At 39.5% G+C, this 21,011-nt stretch overlaps 3 protein-coding genes across 4 annotated transcripts; 2 read left to right on the top strand and 1 right to left on the bottom strand.

The window, feature by feature from the left end:
* Positions 1 to 270: 270 nt before the first annotated feature.
* Positions 271 to 2,375, top strand: LOC120772767. The gene is made up of 3 exons (XM_040101579.1): positions 271 to 355; positions 1,819 to 1,932; positions 2,011 to 2,375. The coding sequence occupies exons 1-3, from the start codon at positions 271 to 273 to the stop codon at positions 2,373 to 2,375; spliced, it is 564 nt and encodes a 187-aa protein (XP_039957513.1).
* A 5,568-nt stretch (positions 2,376 to 7,943) lies between these two features.
* Positions 7,944 to 11,978, top strand: LOC120766403 (alkaline phosphatase). Its single transcript, XM_040091853.1, has 4 exons — positions 7,944 to 8,373; positions 8,432 to 9,240; positions 9,297 to 9,475; positions 11,766 to 11,978. Exons 1-4 carry the CDS (start codon positions 7,960 to 7,962, stop codon positions 11,885 to 11,887), a joined length of 1,524 nt encoding a protein of 507 aa, XP_039947787.1. The 5' UTR covers positions 7,944 to 7,959; the 3' UTR covers positions 11,888 to 11,978.
* Positions 11,923 to 19,735, bottom strand: LOC120766402. 2 transcript variants are annotated; one of them, XM_040091851.1, is made up of 4 exons: positions 19,508 to 19,735; positions 14,418 to 15,962; positions 14,149 to 14,357; positions 11,923 to 12,758 (listed from the first exon to the last, which is right to left on the bottom strand). In XM_040091851.1, exons 2-4 carry the CDS (start codon positions 15,939 to 15,941, stop codon positions 12,311 to 12,313), a joined length of 2,181 nt encoding a protein of 726 aa, XP_039947785.1. In that variant the 5' UTR covers positions 15,942 to 15,962; positions 19,508 to 19,735; the 3' UTR covers positions 11,923 to 12,310. The 2 variants fall into 2 exon arrangements, with proteins under 2 accessions (XP_039947785.1, XP_039947786.1); XM_040091852.1 differs by lacking the exon at positions 19,508 to 19,735 and having other exon boundaries at positions 14,418 to 16,761.
* Positions 19,736 to 21,011: the final 1,276 nt, after the last annotated feature.

The following is a 21,011-nucleotide window of genomic DNA, read 5'->3' as shown; positions in this document are numbered from 1 at the left end:
CAAAAATCTTTCTAAAAACCAAACGACCTTTAATTACAAACTACTTTTTCTAACAACTTTTTCACAGCTTTTAAATTTTTCATTCATTGTGTATAGGGTATAACTTGTACTTGCCTTATTGCACTACAGATGAATTTTAATATTTTTTTTTTCAATTATTTTCTTAATGTTTTGTGTTTTTGCTTAAAGCATTTCTATTTTAGTATAAAAAGCTAACACTAATTGCTTTGCACTTCACTTAAAAACCTTCAACGTTCGAATCGGAATAAAATGTGTCACAAATTTAGTTTGATTGCTTTGATCGGAATAGTGGTGGCGTTTGGTCTAGCGAGCGCTGAAACCAATGTTAAGCAATGTAAGTGAGTAAAGTTTATAAATAGTGGTGTTAAAGTCATGTAGTGATCTTTACATTTCTAAACAAGAAAAACGGTTTCCCTACAACTTCTTCTGGATATTAAAAAGTGAAAGTCTTCCTCCTCTGCTTCCCCGGCGGGTACTGCGTAGAATACTCTCTGAGCTGGAGTGTTTTCATCCATTCGGACGATATGACCTAGCCAGTGTAGTCGCTGTCTCTTAATTCGCTGAACTATATCAATGTCGTGGTATATCTCGTACCGCTCATCGTTCCATCGAATACGATATTCGCCGTGGCCAATGCGCAAAGGACCATAAATATTTCGCAGAATTTTTTCTCGAAAACTCGTAACGTCGACTCATCAGATGTTGTTTCGAGAGAGGATGGAGTCATTCCCTGTTTCCAGTCGTAACGCCGACTTATCAGATGTTGTCATCGTCCATGCCTATGCACAATATAGCGGGACGGGAATAATGAGTGACTTTTAGAATTTAGTTTTTATTCATCAAGAGAGTACTTTGGTTCTCAATTCTCTACTCGGTCCGAAGTAGCATATGTTGGCAAGAGTTATTCTGCATTGTTTTTCGTGGCTGACGCTGTGTTTGATGTTAATACTGGTCCTAAGATAGACGAAATTATCTACGACTTCGAAGTTATGACTATCAACAGTGACTCCCCCTGCGGGTAGGGGTTAGAGTTTATCCGTGGTAAGGCAGGCCTGTCGTAAGAGGCGACTAAAATCCATATGCACTATGTCTTTCTTTCTGGGCATGCCTAGAAATGTCAGCATAATCTATGTTAGAAATAGTGCTATAATACTCAGCTTGAATTGATATAATAAGCTTTATATTAACTCTTACTATAAAGAGATTTGTTGTTCAAGCGCCAAATGTTACCAGTCATTGAGTTTTGGGGGCTCAACTGGTAGTAGCAAAAGCAACAAGGTCTTACCAGAGACTTTAACCTGGTACCACGGGGAGCAGTTAGCTCTTGGAGTTTACTCCAATCTGCTGATTGGGTTGAGCCCTTTGTGGAGATTCGTGGTGGCTGTGGTTGAAACCTAAAGGCAGGTAGGGTTGAAAAATTCAATCCAATGTGGAGTCACATTGCGGCCGGGTGCTGGACCCAAAGTACGGCAGACAATTTAGATCGGCCTCATACCCGACCAAGGTAGCTAAGGTGTCCCTATCCACCTAAACCAATTGGAACCAAAAATACGTGCAAAATGCATTTTTACTTTGGGGCGCTTATCAACGCATTTTATTGATCCATGTGCTTCAAAAAAAGCGCCATGCGGTAAGGCCGTCGTCGGCAGGTATTCACGTAAATCGCAACAATTGTTGTCAACAGTGACGTGGAGAAAAGAAATTTCGAAATATTTCATTTTACTCATTAAGCAAATATTCTTCAACAGAATTTTGTCTAAAATCAAATTTGTAAAGCATAACGTCTCTGTACCCCAGGTAAGGACAACACCAAACCCTTCCCATTAATGGTAAACATTGAAGGCTGTACACAAATACCCTGCGATGTTTATAAAGGTCAGACCACCGTGGCACAGGTGCATTTCGTAAGCAGTGAGTAATATCTTAAAAACATCACATTTTTTCATGTCCAATTTATGTTATTTATTATAATATTGCCAATTCAATTAGCCAAGGACAATATTCATAAGTTGACTGCGAAATGTTACGCCACAGCTTTGGGTATAACGGTGCCGTATGAGTTGCCTGACGATGTTGCCGACGTGTGTCAGAATCTACTTTATGACGCCATGTGCCCACTCTACGCCACAGAGGATGTTGTTTATGACTTCCAATTCTATGTGGATCAATATTATCCTGAAATTCCAGCCACAATTGAACTGAATCTAGTCGATAAAGATAATGAGGTAATCACCTGCTTTAGTGCGAGCATTCGTGTGCGTAAGGGAACTGCCACTAATAACGTTAATGGATTGGAAGCAGGCGAACCTATTTTATTTAAAAACAATATAAAGAATACCTTCCATTTAATTTGAAAACGATTTTTAAACAAAATTGTTGTTTTGCAAATATTTTTTGTGCCACATCTGAGACTGTTTTATACTTAGAGTAGATATGAATCGAGAGGGGATAAGTAATCAATAAAATAAATATTTTATGTTGTATTAACCATTTTGACCATTTTCTGCTTGTAAAATGTTGCTGAATCTTGCAAACATCTATTCCAGCGGTCTTTAAATTTTTATTTCTTCGGTATAGACCTCTTCAGTTCACTTTGCACACGCTCGTTACAAGTGTATGAGGTGTTTTCGTATTTAAAGTGTTCGTTTTGCCTTGAGACTAATACTGCAATTGATTAAAAAGCTTCCATAGAGGGAAAATGCAACAAACGAACATCTTTTATAAGCCGAATAATTTGAATTAAGGAAAAAAATTTCACAAGAATTTCGTAGAAATTGCTTACCTACTGGTGGGCAGGTAAGTAGAGCGGCTGTCAGACGACGCACTTAGGCTTTTAGGAGGCTCATTGTTTGTCCACAAAAATTCCCTCACTCTATTGTCTCCTTTCTGAACGAACCCATGCTTCTGATGAAGTTCACCAGTTCAAACAAAAAGTTTTATCTGTGCAACCTCAGAAATATCGCGAAGAAACCCGCAACCGAAAGTTGTGATTATTTTCTTATACAAAGATTTGATTTCACATAGTAGACTTCTATCACCTGAGAGCTTCTAAAATTGTCATTACATGGTGTTCCTAGTCATCATACTTTAACCTTTATTATACTTTAACCTTTAATATCTTTCTAACGGTCGAGTTTACGAGAAAATCTCACAAGTTTTCTGCAAAATCTATCAAACGAGATATTTTTTTAAGTAGCTGGATCTATCGCATAATAAGAAAAAATTGGAAAACTTTAAGGCGGGGAACGTTCTGAAAAAAAAAGTTTTTTTGGATCACTTTTTCTGACTATTTCGAATTTTTTAAAAATAATAAAAATAAAAATTTGTTGTTTGGGCTAGTTCCAACCATAGACAAGCCTATAAAGAAGACTCTATAAAAATTTCAAGTAAATCGGTCCAGTAGAACCTGAGAAATCGTTCCGAAAAAGTCAGTTTTGAGAAAAACACGTTTAAAGTTTAAGAGACAATTCTAGTGAACACGGACGCCTCGTCACAAAATCGGCTGTATTTCCGAAAATAAGTCGAATTTTGAAAAATCCTTCCGAGGTCATATTTTTGAAAGTCTAAACTTTCAAGATATGCAAAAAAAATAAATTTTTTCAAAATTCTAGACAAGAATACCCCCTCAATAAGGTAAAAAGATCTTTTATGGAAACGTTAATTTGATTTTCAACGGTATGAATAACAGCTGCTTTCTATAGTCTATCCAGATAGGCAGCTATATTCTATATCGGCGGTTCTGTTAAATGAGCAGCTTTTTGTAAAGAAAGGTCCATGAGAAAAAATTCAGATCGATATCTCAAAAACTGAGCGACCAGTTCGCGTATATCCGACGTTTCCTACTGAGTGTTACAAAATTCATGGCAAACTTAATATCAGGTTCAGTTCAGGTGTTCAATCCCCAATATTGCTAAGCAAACATCATTTCGATGTATCGTTGTCTTACTGGGGTTGATCACTGAAATTCGTTGCTATGAATATTTAATGGACCTATTTGATAGGGTTGGTTGCATTGTGTGTTCTTTAATGATATATGGTTTCAAATAGGAATACGCTATATCTTAAAAATATTTAAAATTCCTGAATATTCATTTCGCTGCAACTTCTGGTACCAATGGTGTCTCAGCGCTGGCCAAGCTTCCGCAAAGCCCTTAAAGTTTTCCAGTTCCTTCTTATTATCTGATAGATCCAGCTACTTGAAAAAATATCTCGTTTCATAGATTTTGTAGGAAATTTGTGAGATTTTCTCGTAAACTTAACTGTTTGAAAGATATTAAAGGTTAACGTATGATAAACACTAAACGGACAGGATGCCTTTTTAGCTAGCTCATCTGCTTTACAATTTTCTAAGATTACGCTGGGGTCTGGTACTCATATCAGTCTTATCACAAATACACTCGATGCTATTGATAGTGAGGTTAGGTACTTCTTGTTACGACGCTGAACGCACTGTTAATGAGTTCAAGGCTAGTATCGCCGTCCTCATATATGAGTGGATGGCGACAGCACTCCGGAACAGAAAATCTACTGCTACCTTAATGGCCCCAATCCCAGCATGGAAAACACTGAAATAGTGAGGAAGTCTGAAGCTGGAGTTGATAGAGAGCTCCTGATAATAAATCCCTAATAAACAACCTTGTACACCACACACACCATACACATCACATCTTCATCTCACACCATCACATCACATACCACTTCTTACATTGCACATCACGCGCACACAAATACCACCACACCATGATTACAACACATATGAGGACACCATACCAAACTAACAAAAAGGACCGACTGACAGAGCACAAGGCCCTTTTGATTTCGATACAACAACGCAGACCACGGGTCGTTTTTCATTCGATCGCTTTCGCAATTTAATTTTTTTCCGCCTACTAATACGAGTACTCACGGGTAACTAGAGTGAAAAGGTGCTCAAATTATACTCGTATATTAACCTTCCCGTCAAAGCTTGGAGAAATACTCCATAGAACATAATGTGCTTGATTGTGGTGTCATTGAGCCAGAGCACCACTCCGACTGCTCAATTTGTTACGACGCTGAAGTACCCTTCCGTCAACTCGTACAGGGTACTCAGGAAATTTCCTTTGATCAAAAGTGCTACGCCATCTACATAATAAAGCACCCAGTAGCCACGATCATCAAAATCCTCTAAATTACACTTAAACAAAATTGTTATACTCCAAAAAATAGATTTGTCAGCTGGTTACATGAGACAACTTTCCGTTAGACTAGTTTTTTGAAGGTATACTAAATAAGTGGTACACATAGCTGGTTCACCAAGCTTTGCTTGTTTTAAGTTAAAACGGCAGTTTTTATATGATCCAGTTCGGATTTTCTGGATTTTCGTTGAAATAAAGTTTGCAAAGTACTATAAACGGTGCCCTTCAAGAATGAAAGCATATGAATAACAAACCAGGGGTGTTACATTTTTTCTTAATATTTTTAACGTTGCTTAATGTTATCTTAAATCATTTTTGTTAGTGCAGTGATGAACAGCAATCACGTTTTATCGCCGTAAACATTATAAACTTACTTCGACATAAATGCATATCTGTTAGTTGACAGTTATCTATTCAATAAGATAACAGTTGGAATGATCTACTATATGAATATTTATAAGATATACATATGTATATGTATGCATACTTGTATGGTAAATAGTACACGTACCTTGATTTGAATACAACCAATGTCTGGTTCTCAAGTGTCAAATATTTTTCGATGCTGTGTATGATCTAATAGCTGGGCTGAAAGTTCATAGTTTTATACATATGGTGGTAGTAAACGATGGTATTGCTAATGATTCATATTATTTTTAGACAGTTCTCATCATTCACAGATATGGGCACAAATTTTACAGCTGTCGAACTATTAGGTTTTGAAATACAACATTTTGGGTGAAGCAACTGGAGTTAGTTTACAAAGTATGGATTAAAAGAAATTTCGTCTTTTAATAAAACATTGCTTTTTGGGGGTAAAATACTGTCGAAGCCATGGTTTGGATTAATCAACATGGTGTGGACTGAAACCTTTAAAAAATGGTTTGCTAAGTTTAGTTTGGATGCCGTTGCAGTATAATTGTTTGAGATATCTGAGACTCTGAAGATAACAAAAGAGTGTGCTAGATATATTTTGAATGAATATTTTGGTCAGCGAAAGCTCTGTACAAAGTTTTCGCAAAGATACGTGGCAATGGATGAAACATGGCTTTATTACTTGTATTTCACGCCGGAGTCCAGTTGACAGTCATTCGAGTGGACTGCATGTGATGGACCGAATCCAAAGCGTGGAAATGTACAAAAGTCGGCAGGCAAGATGCTCATCATCAACATCATTTCACTAATTGGGCTTCGAACTATTTCCGCATCCACCGTATTCTTTAGCAACAATGAAGAGGTAATCGCAGTAACTGAGGCTTCACGCAAATTAATTATAAAAATGGTATTGAAATATTTGTTGACCGTTATAAAACAAAAATGTTTCCTATATTAGCCAACGAACTTCTCAGCGCAGCCTTTAAACAGCGCATCTGACAAACATACATACTGTACGAGATGCGGGAAAATACTATTCAGAGTTAGGCATAAGGCAACCTTTTCAGTTTTCAGACCACTTTAATATATTTCAAGCTGAGGTCTTTGCTATGTCGAAAGCCGCTAAGCTGGCCTCTAATGCACCTGCGGGCTATTCCAGAGTCAACATCTACGTAGACAGCAAAGTAGCAATCAATGCAGTAACCTCATATTGCATATCGTTTCAGAAGTGTTTTGGAAAGCAGGGCAGCAGTGGAAAGTGTTGCCAGAAGTAAGCAACTTAACTTCCACTTGGTGCCAATCCACAAAGCCATCGAGGGCAATGCAATAGTGGACGAGATTGCCAAGAATGTTAACACCCGTAAAAGTGATCAACATTAGGAAATTCTTGCATTGTCTATGTGATGATCTCGACAGAAGCATGATAAAGAAAATCAAAACGCGATGAAATGAGCTACCTGGGTGCAAAGCTGCAAAAGTCATGTGCAAAACGGTAAATCGGAAGCACACAAAACTCCTATTGGCTCTCGATAGAAGAGACCGTAAGAAAATGATGGGAATACTAACTGGCCACTGTCTGGTAGCGCCACACGCCCGCAGGATGGTGCTGATAGATTGAGAAGACTGCAGGAAATGTCTAGAGCAGAGCACCAAGGCAACAATGGAGCATCTCTTAGACACTTGTCCGCGTTGGCAAGACTGCGTTGCAAGCATCTGGGGTCCGCACGGTATGATACTCTGGAGGAGGTATCGAAATTGAGGCCACAGAGTCTTTTTAAGTTCCCGCAAAGCGCAGGTATTTTAAAGGTTGACTACTTCTCTTGGAATTAGGAACTGATCTAAATTACAGTCATGAGAACGAACGGTTATTTCAGCGCTTTCCTCAGAACATACATGTGTATGTACACTAGTTGGAAGAAATCCGAAAAAATCTCTGGGCGAACCATCGGTGTTATTGTTAATTAAGAATATTGAAGTAAAAACTTAAAATTTAACACTTTAATATTATTTAAGGACAGTCCTGTATTTTGCTTTCAGTCTTAGAAACTAAGTCTGGTCGTGTACTCTCAATACAGCAAAGTATTCCAAATCTAGATGGTAATGCGTTACGATTAGACTTCAAGATGAAGAAATTTTAGTAAAGAATTTTGTTCTAGCGCACTTTCAATGATGATTCCACAATACTAAATCATCATCGAGCAATAATAACAATAAATATACAAACAATTAACATATCATTAAGTTTATCTCTCACTGATTTGGCGAAATAAGATAGCAAAAGGTCATAAAACCACGACGTAGCAAGCCACGGCGCGTTCACTTCGAACAGATTTAGAACGACATAGTGTCTTCCACCGCGAATGAGTTCAGACCAACATAACGAAACATGGAATCAAATACTAAAACGGAGTCAACGAAAGTTAGCCCCTTAAGACTCAATACTGTACGGATTTTCAGCTTAGCCAGTGCTTTACTCCTCTCAATGATTGTAACAGTGATGTGTATCGGCTTTCTAATGAGTTATGAGGTGGCCACTGAGGTATCCAGCATAGAGGACATACCCTATTGGAAGGACAAACTGCCGCCGGAGCAGCAGTTATGGTACGATGAAGCAATTGAAGAGCTACAGTTGGCGTTGAAAAGGGACTTACATAAGCAGCTAGCGGAAAATGCGATAATTTTCGTGACGAGCGGCATTGATACGGAGACAATGGCCGCGGCGCGTGCATTGCTGGCGAATCGAACCAAGCCACAGCCAGCGTTGAGTTGGGAGCGATTTCCACATCTTGGCAGATTGAAGGTTGCGTGGCTGATAATTTTTTTGTGTGCCTAGTAAAAAGAAAACTCTACATTTTTAGAATAGTTGCAGCAACACCGATCTCTGCGATCCATTCACCGTGGCCAGCGCCATTTTCAATGGTGTGCGCTCCAACTTTCGTGTCGGTGGACTCGACTCCGGGGTTTTGTATCGCGACTGCGTTGCTGCGGCAAATGTCAGTCATCATGTGAAGAGTTTACTAGAACAAGCGCAGGAGATTGGACTACGTACCGGATTCGTGACGACGCGACGTGTCACCGGTCCCAGCATGGCGGCGCTGTATGCGCGTACACCGAACACCGCTTGGGAATGTGACGCGACATTGCCGTTAGCAGCTAGCGCGGCCGGTTGCATTGACGTGGCGCAGCAACTGATCAAGAGTGCGACCGGTCGTAATGTGAATGTGATTATGGGTGGCGGACGCCAGACGCTCGTTTCGAATGTGCCGAACGCAGTTTGGGATCCAGTCGATGAGACAACCTGCAATTCGCAGGACAAACGTAATATCATCAGCGATTGGCAATTGTTGAATGTGAAGTTGAAGCGCGACTTCGCGGTGTTGCTGAATAGTGACGACTTGCGCGAGTTGAATGGTACTAAGGTCGACTATGTCATGGGTATTTTCGCAAACAACAATTTACAGCTTACAAATGAAGTGGATGCGCGAAGGCGCCGCGTACCACAATTGTCGGAAATGATAACGAAAAGTTTAAACGTTTTAAAACGAAAAAACAACAGATATCTGCTGACTGTGGAGAGTGGCGTTGAGTCCACAGCGAGTGTAGATAAGCAAATGGGCACTCTCTTGCAATTGAATGATGTTGTGCAGCAGACGCTAGAGAAAACTAGGTGACATATTAGTGGAAGTAGCTTCATTGATTTTCATAACTTTTATTTTTTGTTAGTGGAAGTGAAACGCTAGTTTTGGTGCTCTTCACCAACGGCAAGTATGTGCGTAATGCAGTCGAAAGTAGCGCTGAAACAGATGTTACGGCTAATGTAATTGACTTTGGGAATGAGGAAAACACACCTATAGAGCAACGTTTGTCCAATATGGCCACGGAAGCTGTGGTTTATGCAAAAGGTATGGAAGATGGAAGACAAGCGACTATTGTTTATTGTATTACGTGTTAAGGTTTACGTTAGTTCTCAAACAGTTCCATATAGTTCAAGTTTTACGGTAATTTGTGTCCAATCACCGACCCAAAGTTCTCCTTATAATGATACGGCAGGCCGCTATACAAACCTTCGCTTATACGTATAACTAATTCAACTCATTTGCCCATGAAACCCCTTCAAAAAGATATTGAAACAATTAAAGGGATCCATTTCAAGGTTCCCTACTTTTTTTTAAGAAAAACTCAGAAACTTCAAATTTAATGAGGAATGTGTGTTCGCTGTCATTTATTTTTGAAGATTGTCTGTTTCAAATGTTGGTCGCGGCTACGTCTCAGATTGTCCATCCGTTGTGCCTAATTTTCGATGACTCGTTCGAGCATTTCGACTGGTAACTGGCGAATGACATGAGTGATATTTTGCTCAAAGGTCTGAATCAAAGCGGGATTTACTTAAAACTTAACATATCCCCACAAGAAAAAGTCTAAAGTGTCATATCACAAGTTCTTGGTGACCAATCCATCGTTCCACAAATCACACCAAAACATTGTTTTTTATGGATGAAATGGCAGGTCTTAAATATCTTCAGGGTGCTCTTCATCGCAAGTTCGACAATTTTGCTGGTTTACATAGCCACAACTGGGCATTATCGCTGAACAATATTTTGGCTCGAAAACGTTGAATCTTGCTGGAACTTTTTAAAAGCGCATAGAGCGAAGCGATGTCGTTCGGGCCGAACGGCTTCAGTTCTTGCATAAGCTTTATTTTGTCTGCTTTCAGTTTAAGATCCCGAAGTAAAATGCGCCAAGTCGTTCCATATATCAGTCAGAGTTACTGCGAACGGCGCCGGACAGACGTTTCACAGTCTTCGAGTACACTTTCAGCTACGGCTGCTATTCTTCATTGCGCGCTAGACGTGATCTATTCGATCGAATATGTGGCTCAAAAACGTCGAATATTCTTGGAACTTGTCATCTTTTGGTCGAATACTTCTCAATAATGAATGCGAGGTCTCAAGATTGGTGATGGTGTTGCGAATAGTACACTCAGAAGGCCGATTATGTTGACCATAAATTGAGCGAAGCGCGCGAAACACATTCTTGACAGAACGTGACTTTTCGTAATAAAGGCGCCAGTCTTTCTATGATGAAATGCCAAACAATACTGAACAAAAACAACATGACAACTTGACAACTTGACACGACTCACGCGTGATCTCTCAAAAGAAGGCTATTGAAAAAAGTACCTTTACTTGAATCACCCATTATAAGAGCTGAAAGGTATGTAAGCACTTGATCCGCCCATTCGATGTATTACGTTGTCCATATTTTGAAAGTGCTTTTCGCTGATGGCATAGTTTGCGAAAGAAATGGCCAGTGCATTCGTTGGATTTTATATTAATATAAAATATTAATGCTGAAGCAGATTAGCATGTGTCCATTTGCCTCAATTTCGATATCGGCTAAAGTCGAGAAGACTTAAACCCGAAATCTCTTTAACCGAACTGTGGAACTGCCGTGGGGGTGCTTTTTAATCTTTGTAGTATAATTAATAAATCCGACAGAATGCTATTTACACTGTTCTCTGATTGTGGCTGTGACTCTGTATGCAATAGTTCCTAACCAGAAGATATTCTGTTCATTACTTTTTCATTTCTTTGCTAAGTCGGCAGGGTATCTACAGATTTTCGCATTTCCTCAATATCGTATCATCTAAATAAAGTTAATGATGAGTTCTTTCCTGCTAGTTCCAAGTAAATATACTTTGGATTGATCCAGAGATGTTCCGTTATTGATTAAATCTTTAGCTCTCTCTCTTTCCCAGGTACTAACATGAGATGATGATTTTTTCGAATATCGGTTTAAGCTGCATTTAGTATCCTGAAATTTATTACTACGTAATACCTACATTGAAGATCTAATTAGAAATGGACACCTCGTGTCTTTTTGATTCCGTTGATTTATATTGAAGTCATGGCACTATCTACCCTTTTCTATTTATAAGGAAGGCTTTTCGAATAGGGTATGATTTCAACTCAACATAGGGTAATTCTTCACAGTGTTGAGAGAAGTGGGGAGTTCAATAACAGATTTTTGAGGATGTACACCCCGATTTTTGAGATCATACATAAAATGTCTTTAACTACATTATGGACAGAACTATATTATCATTTAAGCGTTTTCTTGCGGTGTAAAAAATTCTGTGCAATAAATTCTTTCCTAGCATATACAATTATATTGGTCTTGTCTCCGTTATAGGACCACGATCTTACCTGTTACATGGCGTTCACGAGGAAACTTATATGTCGTATGTCTTGTCTTATGCATTACAAATGGGTCATTTCAAGCAAAATTCCGGTACCGAACAAAGACATCGATAACTGGTGTATACAGTTATACATATTTGCAGATTTTATTAATTCGGAAAAATCAGTGATTATTACAATAAATACTCGTATGAGTACATATGTATTTGTGTATATATTTTATTTAGCTAAGGAAAAAATCTAAAATTCAAAACTATCTAAAACTTGTCCACATTATTTAACACTTACGCCACACCTCTAAATATTTCCATCGTATGCCGTTAAGGGTACCGCTACAGCTGCCGTGCCTGCCGTTGTCGTTTCCCGTGCTGTTGTTGCGGTCGGTAGCCAACTGAAATGTCGTGGAACCGCATTCAAACCATTCGGCGGTGGTCCGGCCGCTGCTGTCGGCAATTGTGGCAATTCTCTACTCAGCGTAGTTGTTGTCGTTACAGTGGTACCGAGTGCGATGCGCGGCACAGGGCGCACAATGTTGGGTCATTTTGCAATTAAGGCGGTGGGCGGCGGTACATGTGGTGGGCGTGGTGCGAAAGCTCCCGCTGCGGCTGTTAGATTACGCAAATGATTCGCCTGCACATACTGGAAAGCGGACGAGTGATCCAAGTGCTGCGAGAGATACAATTCGCCCAGTGAGTAGAAGCGTCGCTGGTCAAAGGTGGGGAAGGGAAATGGATTGAAACGTTGCGGATAAGGTTTGATCGTGTGCAGATGAGTGACGCCAAATTGCTGTGATGTCTGTGTGTGTGGTGCGCGTGGCGCTGGTACTGTAGCCGTCGCGTTGGTGAAGGGGAAATTGTTTTTCGATTGCTGCAATGGATGTGGGAACACTGGGTTTGCAATTGGGTTGGAATTTTTGAAAATGTCCAACGATTTGAGATTCTCCAAAATCTGATGGGAAGCTTGATGTTTTTTCAGATAGGCATGGCTGTAATATAGTAAATATAAATTAAAAAAGGTAAGAGAAGGATTATATTGAACGAAAATTTGCAAAAATCCCTGAAGACAAAACTTAACCCCAAGTAGGCCCGGCCTAACAATTTTTGGTACGAATCCTTCACATGTCTGCTACAGGTATTACTAAATTTCACTTGTAAACTTAACGGCACAGACGGCTACCTAGTTCGCAAAAAATAGAAAGACTCCAATACACTGGAGCCATTTTTTTCAAATCCTCGAAAGAGTTCATAAAATCAATTTCCAGAATAGTCTTCAATAATTTGAATCAAAACGGTTTCCGCGAAGCGGTCGTTTGAGTTTGCTGAATAGCTAAAAGTCACGAGGTTGCGGCATAATATTGGTTGAAAATTTGCGGAGAAATCGGCCCGAATAACTTCGCGCAAATGACACAGAACACTCAAATAGTATTTTTTGTTGACAGTTTGGTCGCTCGGATGGAATTTGGAGTGCGCTACACCCCGATTATGGAAGAAAACTGTCAAATAAACTTAATTTTTGACCTGCTTTGACGTATTTTTTTCGGCTTCGGTTCACCTTTGCTACGATACTCGGCCGATTGATCGTATGTCTCCACCTTGGAGGCATAGATACAAAGCTCAGCGCCAGTAATAACGTTTTATGACGGAAGCATTATTTCATAGACGTTAACTCGACGCTGATCTTTCAAAATGGTTTTCTCTGACCCTTCCGGTATTCCAATAATGACAGTAAGTTCTCTGACTGTTGTGTTGATCATCAGTTGATATTGATGTACGTCGGGGTCGCGAATGGAATTTAAATTATAAAGTCTTACTGTAGTACATATACATATGTATATGTATATCAATTTGGCCCAGACCCATTTACTTATAGACCCTTAGCGATTACATAAAAATTAAACTTTATACCTTGCTCATTTGTTGGAACCGCTGATATCGGAACACGGAACTTTAGCTGAATCAAGCGCTTATATGGAAAACTTTTTCATTTGATGAGGTATCTTCAAGAAATTTGGCAGAGATTATTACCTCAGGCATCGCTACACTCTTCAAAGAAATTCTCTAAATCGGTAGATTTTAACATATAGCTGCCATACTAACTGAACGATCGGAACCAGCGCTTGTATGGAAAACTCTTTTATTTGTCAAGCTGTCCTTATGAAATTTGGTCTAGATTATTATCGAAGGTATTGCTAAATTTTCTGAATATGTAGTTCACCGATCAAAATTATAATACAGATTTTCTACACCCTTTTATACTATAAAAGATCCACCTTGGAAGGGTATAATGGCTCGGTGCAGCCGAAATTAACGTTTTTTCTCGTTTAAATCATAATTATAATGAAGCAAATACCAAACTTAATTTTAAATTTCACTTACCGTCGGAAGTGCTTACCGCACTGTGTGCAAGGATAGACACCCTCCGTTCCGTCGTCAGCGAGGTTCACCTTCTCATACCGCATACCAGCCGCCGCTGCTGCTGGTTCGTTCAAGTGTCGCTTCTTGCTCTGCCCGCTGCTCGCCATTAACTCGGACTTCGGCTTATGCCAGCGACGATGTGAAGCCAAATTAGCGGGACAATTGAAGACCTAAGCAAAAAAATAAATAAATTGTTTGTCTAACAACTGACTGCCGCTCGCTCCACCAACCTTTTCGCACTCCGAACACTTATACTCGATGTGTACGATGCGTGGACAACGGTGTTGCGCCAGCTGGAATGCGTCATCGTACAGCGTACGGCACAGCTGGCATAAGTAATCGCCGATTTTGTTGTCGATGCTGGCCAAAATCGCCTTAGCTTCTTCGGTGATTTCGACCACATTGAAAGCCGGATCAATGTCACCTTTGCGCACCACCAACTCTTCGTCGTCGCGTAACTTTCGTATAATGGTGCCCGAGACGGGACTGATGGTCTCCTCATCGAGCATCTGATGATGCTTTCGCAGTTTCATGCGTTTTCGCTCCGATTTATGCGAACGTTGCTGATGTGTTCGTCCAAAACTATTAGCTTTCGCTGGTGGCTTTTCCACATGTAACGCTCTATTTGGTTCACTCAAGTCCGCCTCATTTATTGCTGTCAATACGGTATTTGTTTGTTTTCTAGTCAGTAAATTACTATCTTGGCTCTTCTCCACATGAGGTACTTGAAAGTCTTTTTCGAATAATTTCGCCAAACCGTCGATGGCGCGATGATGTAGCTCCTCATTGTCGTAGACGAGTTTGTTGCGTGTCAAAGCTTTGCCGGACTTTGCAATCTCCTCCTCCAGTTCTTGACACTGCAGACGCTGTGTGAAATTGGCGCTATTGAGCGGATTTAAGTCGTCGTCGTCGTTGCTCAGTATATCGACATACTCCTCTTCGTCATCTGCCGTCTCCATATCCTCATTATCAATGCTTTCCCTCGCACAACGGTTCTGACTTTCATTACTACTGGCATCCGCGTACACCGTTGTTGTTGCTCTGAAGTCAGCCATCCTGTTTGCCAGCACAGCTGCAGCTTCTTCATCTTCGTCATCGTCTTCGTCGTCGTCTATTTCCTCGTTGTAATCGTGTGAACTGACAAGTGTTTCCTCTTCATCCTCGGTCAAGACAATCGTTTCATCGTCCACGCAAATAATGGGCAATGGGCTTTGTTGTGGCGACCGTTGCACTTCATTCGGTTGTTGCTGTGGTTCGTGCTGCTGTAATCTTACTTCGTGTGGTATGGTTGGTATTGCGGTTGCTTGACTTTCTGGAATTTCTTCAAAGCTACTCCTCATATCGTATAAATTGTTTTTATATCTGCTCGACGACGTTGTATGTTGCGTCGGATATTCGTCGTGGCGACAGTCGTACGCTAACGGTAGTTGAGCTAGGTAATTGCTACCAGCACTAACATCCTTGGCTGTGTGGGTGGATGAGGGTCTGGCAGTTGCTGATAGCAACGGTGTTAACGGTGTTTGTTGATTTGTTCCCATGGCGTGCGGTCGCCAAAGGTAATTCTCGTCTGACATTAATCTTTGACGCTTTCGCGGCGGTGAGGGTGTTGAGGGTGGCGTAATCGGTATTAGATTGGCGGCGCGCAGCGATAAGTCAAGTGGCGAGAGCAGTGTGGTAATTGATCGACCGAATTGGGGAAATGTTTCATTGATGTTGGGCAGAACTTTGCATTCCGTATATTGTTCGTTCAACATTTTTCGTTTTTCTTTGCTCAGCTACGTGGAGGGAGAGATTAACAAGAAGTTGACTTTAAAACTATGAGCCGAAGGTATTTGTATCCAAGTGCAAGAAGCTTATGAAGGATCCTAAAAGCGTTATAAAAATCGCTTGTCTTTACAGTGTAACGGATAAATTTGTATTTCTAGCGGATATAGTTGAAGGACCAGCAGCCATTATAACTAAAAATGTGGCTAAATTATAAAGTAAAATGAACTTCGGGTACCTTTCGAGTACTCTGGGACTGAAAAATCATGACATCCAGTTGATAGTTTGGAAATAGAAATCCATAATATGTCAGCAACTTAATCAAGAGACCATTTCAGAACAGTGCTTGACGATGTTTTTGCAAAACTTAGATGAGTTTTGTAATCGTCTTAAGACCAATTGCTTTGAAAGTCATATTTTAATTGATATTACTATGAGTGACGTTAGTGATAAGTGATTGTCTAGACGAGTCAAGACCTCTTGAAGTCTGAGGCATTAAGAAATGGATTTAAATGTGTAAAAAGTCAGACCACAGAAGTACGACGATAACATAGAGGAAGAAGAAACCAAGCCCTTTTGTCTAGTTTTATAAAACTAATGAGCAGTTTCATTTAAATAGAATTGAGAATAAGGTTTCCATACGAAAGAAGAATATTTATTGAAGTGACATAAATTTCGCAGGGTTATTAGCAATATTATCTCAAATTTTGTATTTGTAACAAAATTTTGCGTGCGGAATCGTTGTGAAAGTTAGAAAAAGCTTAGGGTGATTCAATTTTATCAAAAACACAAGCCTACGAGTGTTGCAAAGCCTTCAAAGACGGTCGAGAGGTCAACGTTTTGGACGAGCTTCGAAGAGAGAGATGGTAAAAGAACTCGAGATCTCTCGCGAGACCGTTCGAATGCTTTTGATTGATATTTTGGGTATCAAACCCGACTCGTCCCGATAAAGCTAATTAAAAAAAAAATGCTGTGAACAGGTCTCTTTGGACATGCTTGATCGTGTGAATTCCGATCCCACATTCATTCTGAACGTAGTAACTGCCGATGAGACATGAGTTTAAGAGTATGACATGCAAACAAGTCAAAAATCATCCGAATGCAGGGGAAAAACGAGCCGAAACCAAAAAATCGAAGCCAAAACTACTCAAAAATCAAGGAGATGCTCATTGGTTTTTCTGCTATTCGTGGTTTGCTGCGCCACTGAAATTGCTGCTCCGTTTCCAGTCGATCGAAGAGACAAAACAAAATTCGCTGGAGGAACCGAAGGCTATCCCTTTCTTTTGCATTTTACTTGTATTTACACTTTCCATGAACTTTTTCGTCGCAGAGTATATAAATGATCAGCATGACGAGCGGAGCTGATTTGGCCATGTCCGTCTGTGTCAAATTTAAAAATCGGAATCAAGTACTTCTAAGGAATATTTTTATATTAGCTTCATTGCAACCGAAATTAAAGTTCTTTTCTTTAAATAAATAAAAAAAAATATAAAATAAATCGGGCTACTCCGGGATTAGCAGGGATAGTTCTCAAATTAATTGAAGTTTTTTTCGAGAAAAAATAAATAAAAAAAACAAATGTCGAACTTCCAAAAAAAATTATTTTCAAAAAATTGTCAAATTTTCAAAAATGAAAAAAATAAAAAAAAATATTAAAAAAATCGGCCCACTCCGGGATTAGCAGGGATAGTTGTCAAATAAATTGAAGTTTTTTTTGAGGACCAAGCAAAAAAAAATGGCTAACTTCCAAAAAAAATGACGATTTTACTTAAAAAAAACCGATTATTTTATATAATTGATCGTGTTAAATTTTGTTCGTGTATTTTTTCTAAAAGTTCATTCAAAAACAAAATTCTTTTTAGAAAAAAAGGTCCCCGAAAGTCAATTGCTACAAAAGTTATGGCTATCTGAAAATAAAAAAGCCATTTTTTTGAAAAATTCATAACTTTTTTGAAGTTGGACAACAAACTTTGAAAAAATTCTCAAAAATGTTTTTCAAAGAGTAGAAAAGGATGGATAAGTTTAAGCAAAATCTAAAGGGGTCGGGTTCAAAAGTGGTCGATTTGGTATGGAATACCCCATATATATCTCAATATATCTCTAGTTACAGACAAGGCGCTCATATATCCTTCCTGAATCTAGAGCATTAGTAATTTAAACTCAGCATACTTGAGCAGTGAAATTAGTACGAATTTCTTCGAAATTATTTGGGTAATTGGCGTGTAACTTTAAACAACTTGCAACGTCAATGAAAAGGGCTTTGTTTTAAAATTTGCAAGGTTGGATTACAGTAAAGCGTTCTGTTGATCTTCGAAGCCTATAATATACATGAATACATTTTGAAAATAAAGTTATTATGTTACCGAAGGAGTCTCCATGTAAAAAGTGTCCCACACCGAAATATTCCACCGAATTGGAATTTCATTTCCATCTTTGTATTTTTTTTTAATTGTAACTTGAAAATTTATTACTTGAAATGGATACAATCTTATTTTATCCATCATCTTTCATGTAATGTAAGAAGAAAATATATACTTGTGATCAAATTGAAAGGTGAATTTTGTCCATTTCATTTCCTTCAAAGTAATCCCGTCCCGTTGCAATACACTTATGCCATCATAGCACTTGGAAAAATCCTCCGACGTGATGGCCATCAGAGTCTTCTCCGATTCAGCTTTTACTATATATCGCCTATTGAGTCAAAACGGTGTCCTCTGTGAACATGATGGTAGTCGTTTGAATTTGCTGAATAGCCAGAAGTTACACGAAGGTAAATCAGGCGTATGCGTTGGTTGCGGCACGATATTAGTTGAAAATGCGGCGAAATGATCACGAATAATCAATGCAGTGTGAGATGGTGCATTATCGCACTTCTTTGTTCAATAAATTCTGGCATAGTAAAAATCGAATAACTCATTTCTAGAGCCTCACAAAACGAATGAATATTTTGACGTGAAATTTAGCATAGATGTCACTAACAGTACTCCAACTTACAGGAAAAAAAATGACCGATTCGAAAAACACGCGAAGTATAAATTAAAAATTCACCTTTCAATTTGATCACAGTAGTATGGAAAACCCAGACTAAAATAAGTACATATTTTTCTGAATTCTTTTGTAATATATTTTCGCGTAGTAGGTGGAACATAGGCCCTCGCCTAGGTGGAACAAATAGCCTTCTTTTGTTACTCATCATTAATTTTTCAACCATTAAAACTTTTTAATTAAGAGTTTGATCAAGTCATTGCATTGGCTTATAACCGGTTTTATTATCTATCGTGAGGCGCAACCAATTTCGACAACTAACTTGCTAGAAGAAGCCAAAACTCTGCTTGAAAATCGTTGAAAAATGTACGAACCAAAGTTAAAAAAAATTTCGATCTCTTTTTTTTTTTATTATTAACACAAAATGCACTAAGGCAGTTCAGTTTTATACAAATTCATATTGTTGCCAAATTATAACTTTTCCCTAAACTAAATTTCCATCATTAATTTTATAACTTCACCATATTTTTCATAAGAAGCACTTTTCTTCGCAACTTATTTTATAACATACTTTTTTAATGCAGGATATTTTCACTCGGATATCGCACTGAACGTCATTACTCCACGAATTCCTGCTGGTTTTCAAAAATTTCTCAGCAAACAATTCAAATTTAAAACAATATTCAGTTTCAGAGCAAAAAAAACTTTTCTCAACAGCAGCTTTCCCAAAAATATTTTTTAGTACTCAAGAAACTTTTGCACTGCTTTATCGCGCCGTTAGAATAGTGGTACCGCATGCGAGCGCCCGTCAAAGTAAACTGATTGCCACCAATATTGCGTACGTTTGGGTCACCTGTCGCAATGTGTCAACTTGAGTTTGAGAACAACAAAGGCCAACAAAGAAAGGCAGCCCGCGAGCGAACCAACCAACCAACAGACGCACCCACCACAACCTCCAAACTCCAAGGACACGCATATAACCAACCGACTTACATCCAAACACACGAGCGTGATGCGCGCTTAACGGCACTCAAACGCGCCATCTCGCTCGCACGCTACCAATGCGTCAGTGAAGGCATGCCGAGCAATCCGCAACACCCCTTCCCATACGGCAGGGATGATTGGATCGTTGTTTTACCAAGCAAGCTACCGCCTGCCGTCGTAGCATTGCTGTACATCATCCCCCGCCGCATTGTGAGCATAAATCACTCAACCACCCCCTCACGAGCGACGCTCGGTCACCCACTATCATTGCAGCGCTTTGAGTCGTTCGCTTTGCGCATGCCCGGCACCGCCCTCAGCAATGGTAAGCTCTCCACCAGACATTCCGACTGGACTTGCAGCCGGCCCCGAAATCCATTGAATTCGGGATTAAAACATAAAAGCAACAAGTCGGCGTTGGAATGCTGCCTTGTAGCGACGGTTCGGTTGGAGGGAGTGCTGGCACGCCCCTTTCGCTTTGTTCGCTCCAGTTTTGTTTGCTTTTGCTGTGCATAGTTTCACTTTGTGGCGCAAGTCAGTTTACCAAAAGGGAGCCGTAGTGGGTTCAGTGTTGGCTCGTGGCCGACTGACAACGTTATTGTTGCTCGTGTACAAAGTAAAAAAAAAAATAGAAATAAGAAAAGGATTCAAATTGAATTACATTTTCATGCAGTCCGGCTTTGGTAAGGTAGCTCAGGGTACAAAATATTCTGGATGCGTTCTTTCAAAGGTTGCATTGTTATTGGTCTCTGCCCACATTGTTGTAATGCGAGACTGCTTGTGGAAGGTGGAGAGTTATTTGTGGTTTTTGAGTGTGTGGCGTGAGTTCGCAGAGAAGAGGCTGTTCCCGTTGCTAGCATTGAGTTGGAGTGAAATTCAAAATGGTGGATATCACAATGAAAAAACGAAAATGATCTAAGTGCATTAAGCACGAATGCCTTCGAGATTAATTTTCTCTTGAATACGTCTGTACTGGCGGTTCGTGTGTGAATGTGGCTTATGCGAGTTTTAAAATGTATATTTTGCTGACGTAAAAGAACTTTGGCGTTCAATCTAAATGCTTAGAAGATATAAAAGAGGCCATTAAATAGTCG

This window comes from Bactrocera tryoni, chromosome 1 (genome assembly GCF_016617805.1).
Source record: "Bactrocera tryoni isolate S06 chromosome 1, CSIRO_BtryS06_freeze2, whole genome shotgun sequence".
In the NCBI taxonomy this organism is placed as follows: domain Eukaryota; kingdom Metazoa; phylum Arthropoda; class Insecta; order Diptera; family Tephritidae; genus Bactrocera; species Bactrocera tryoni.
Note: the sequence above shows the minus strand (reverse complement) of the source record. Positions and strands in the feature narration are given on the sequence as shown.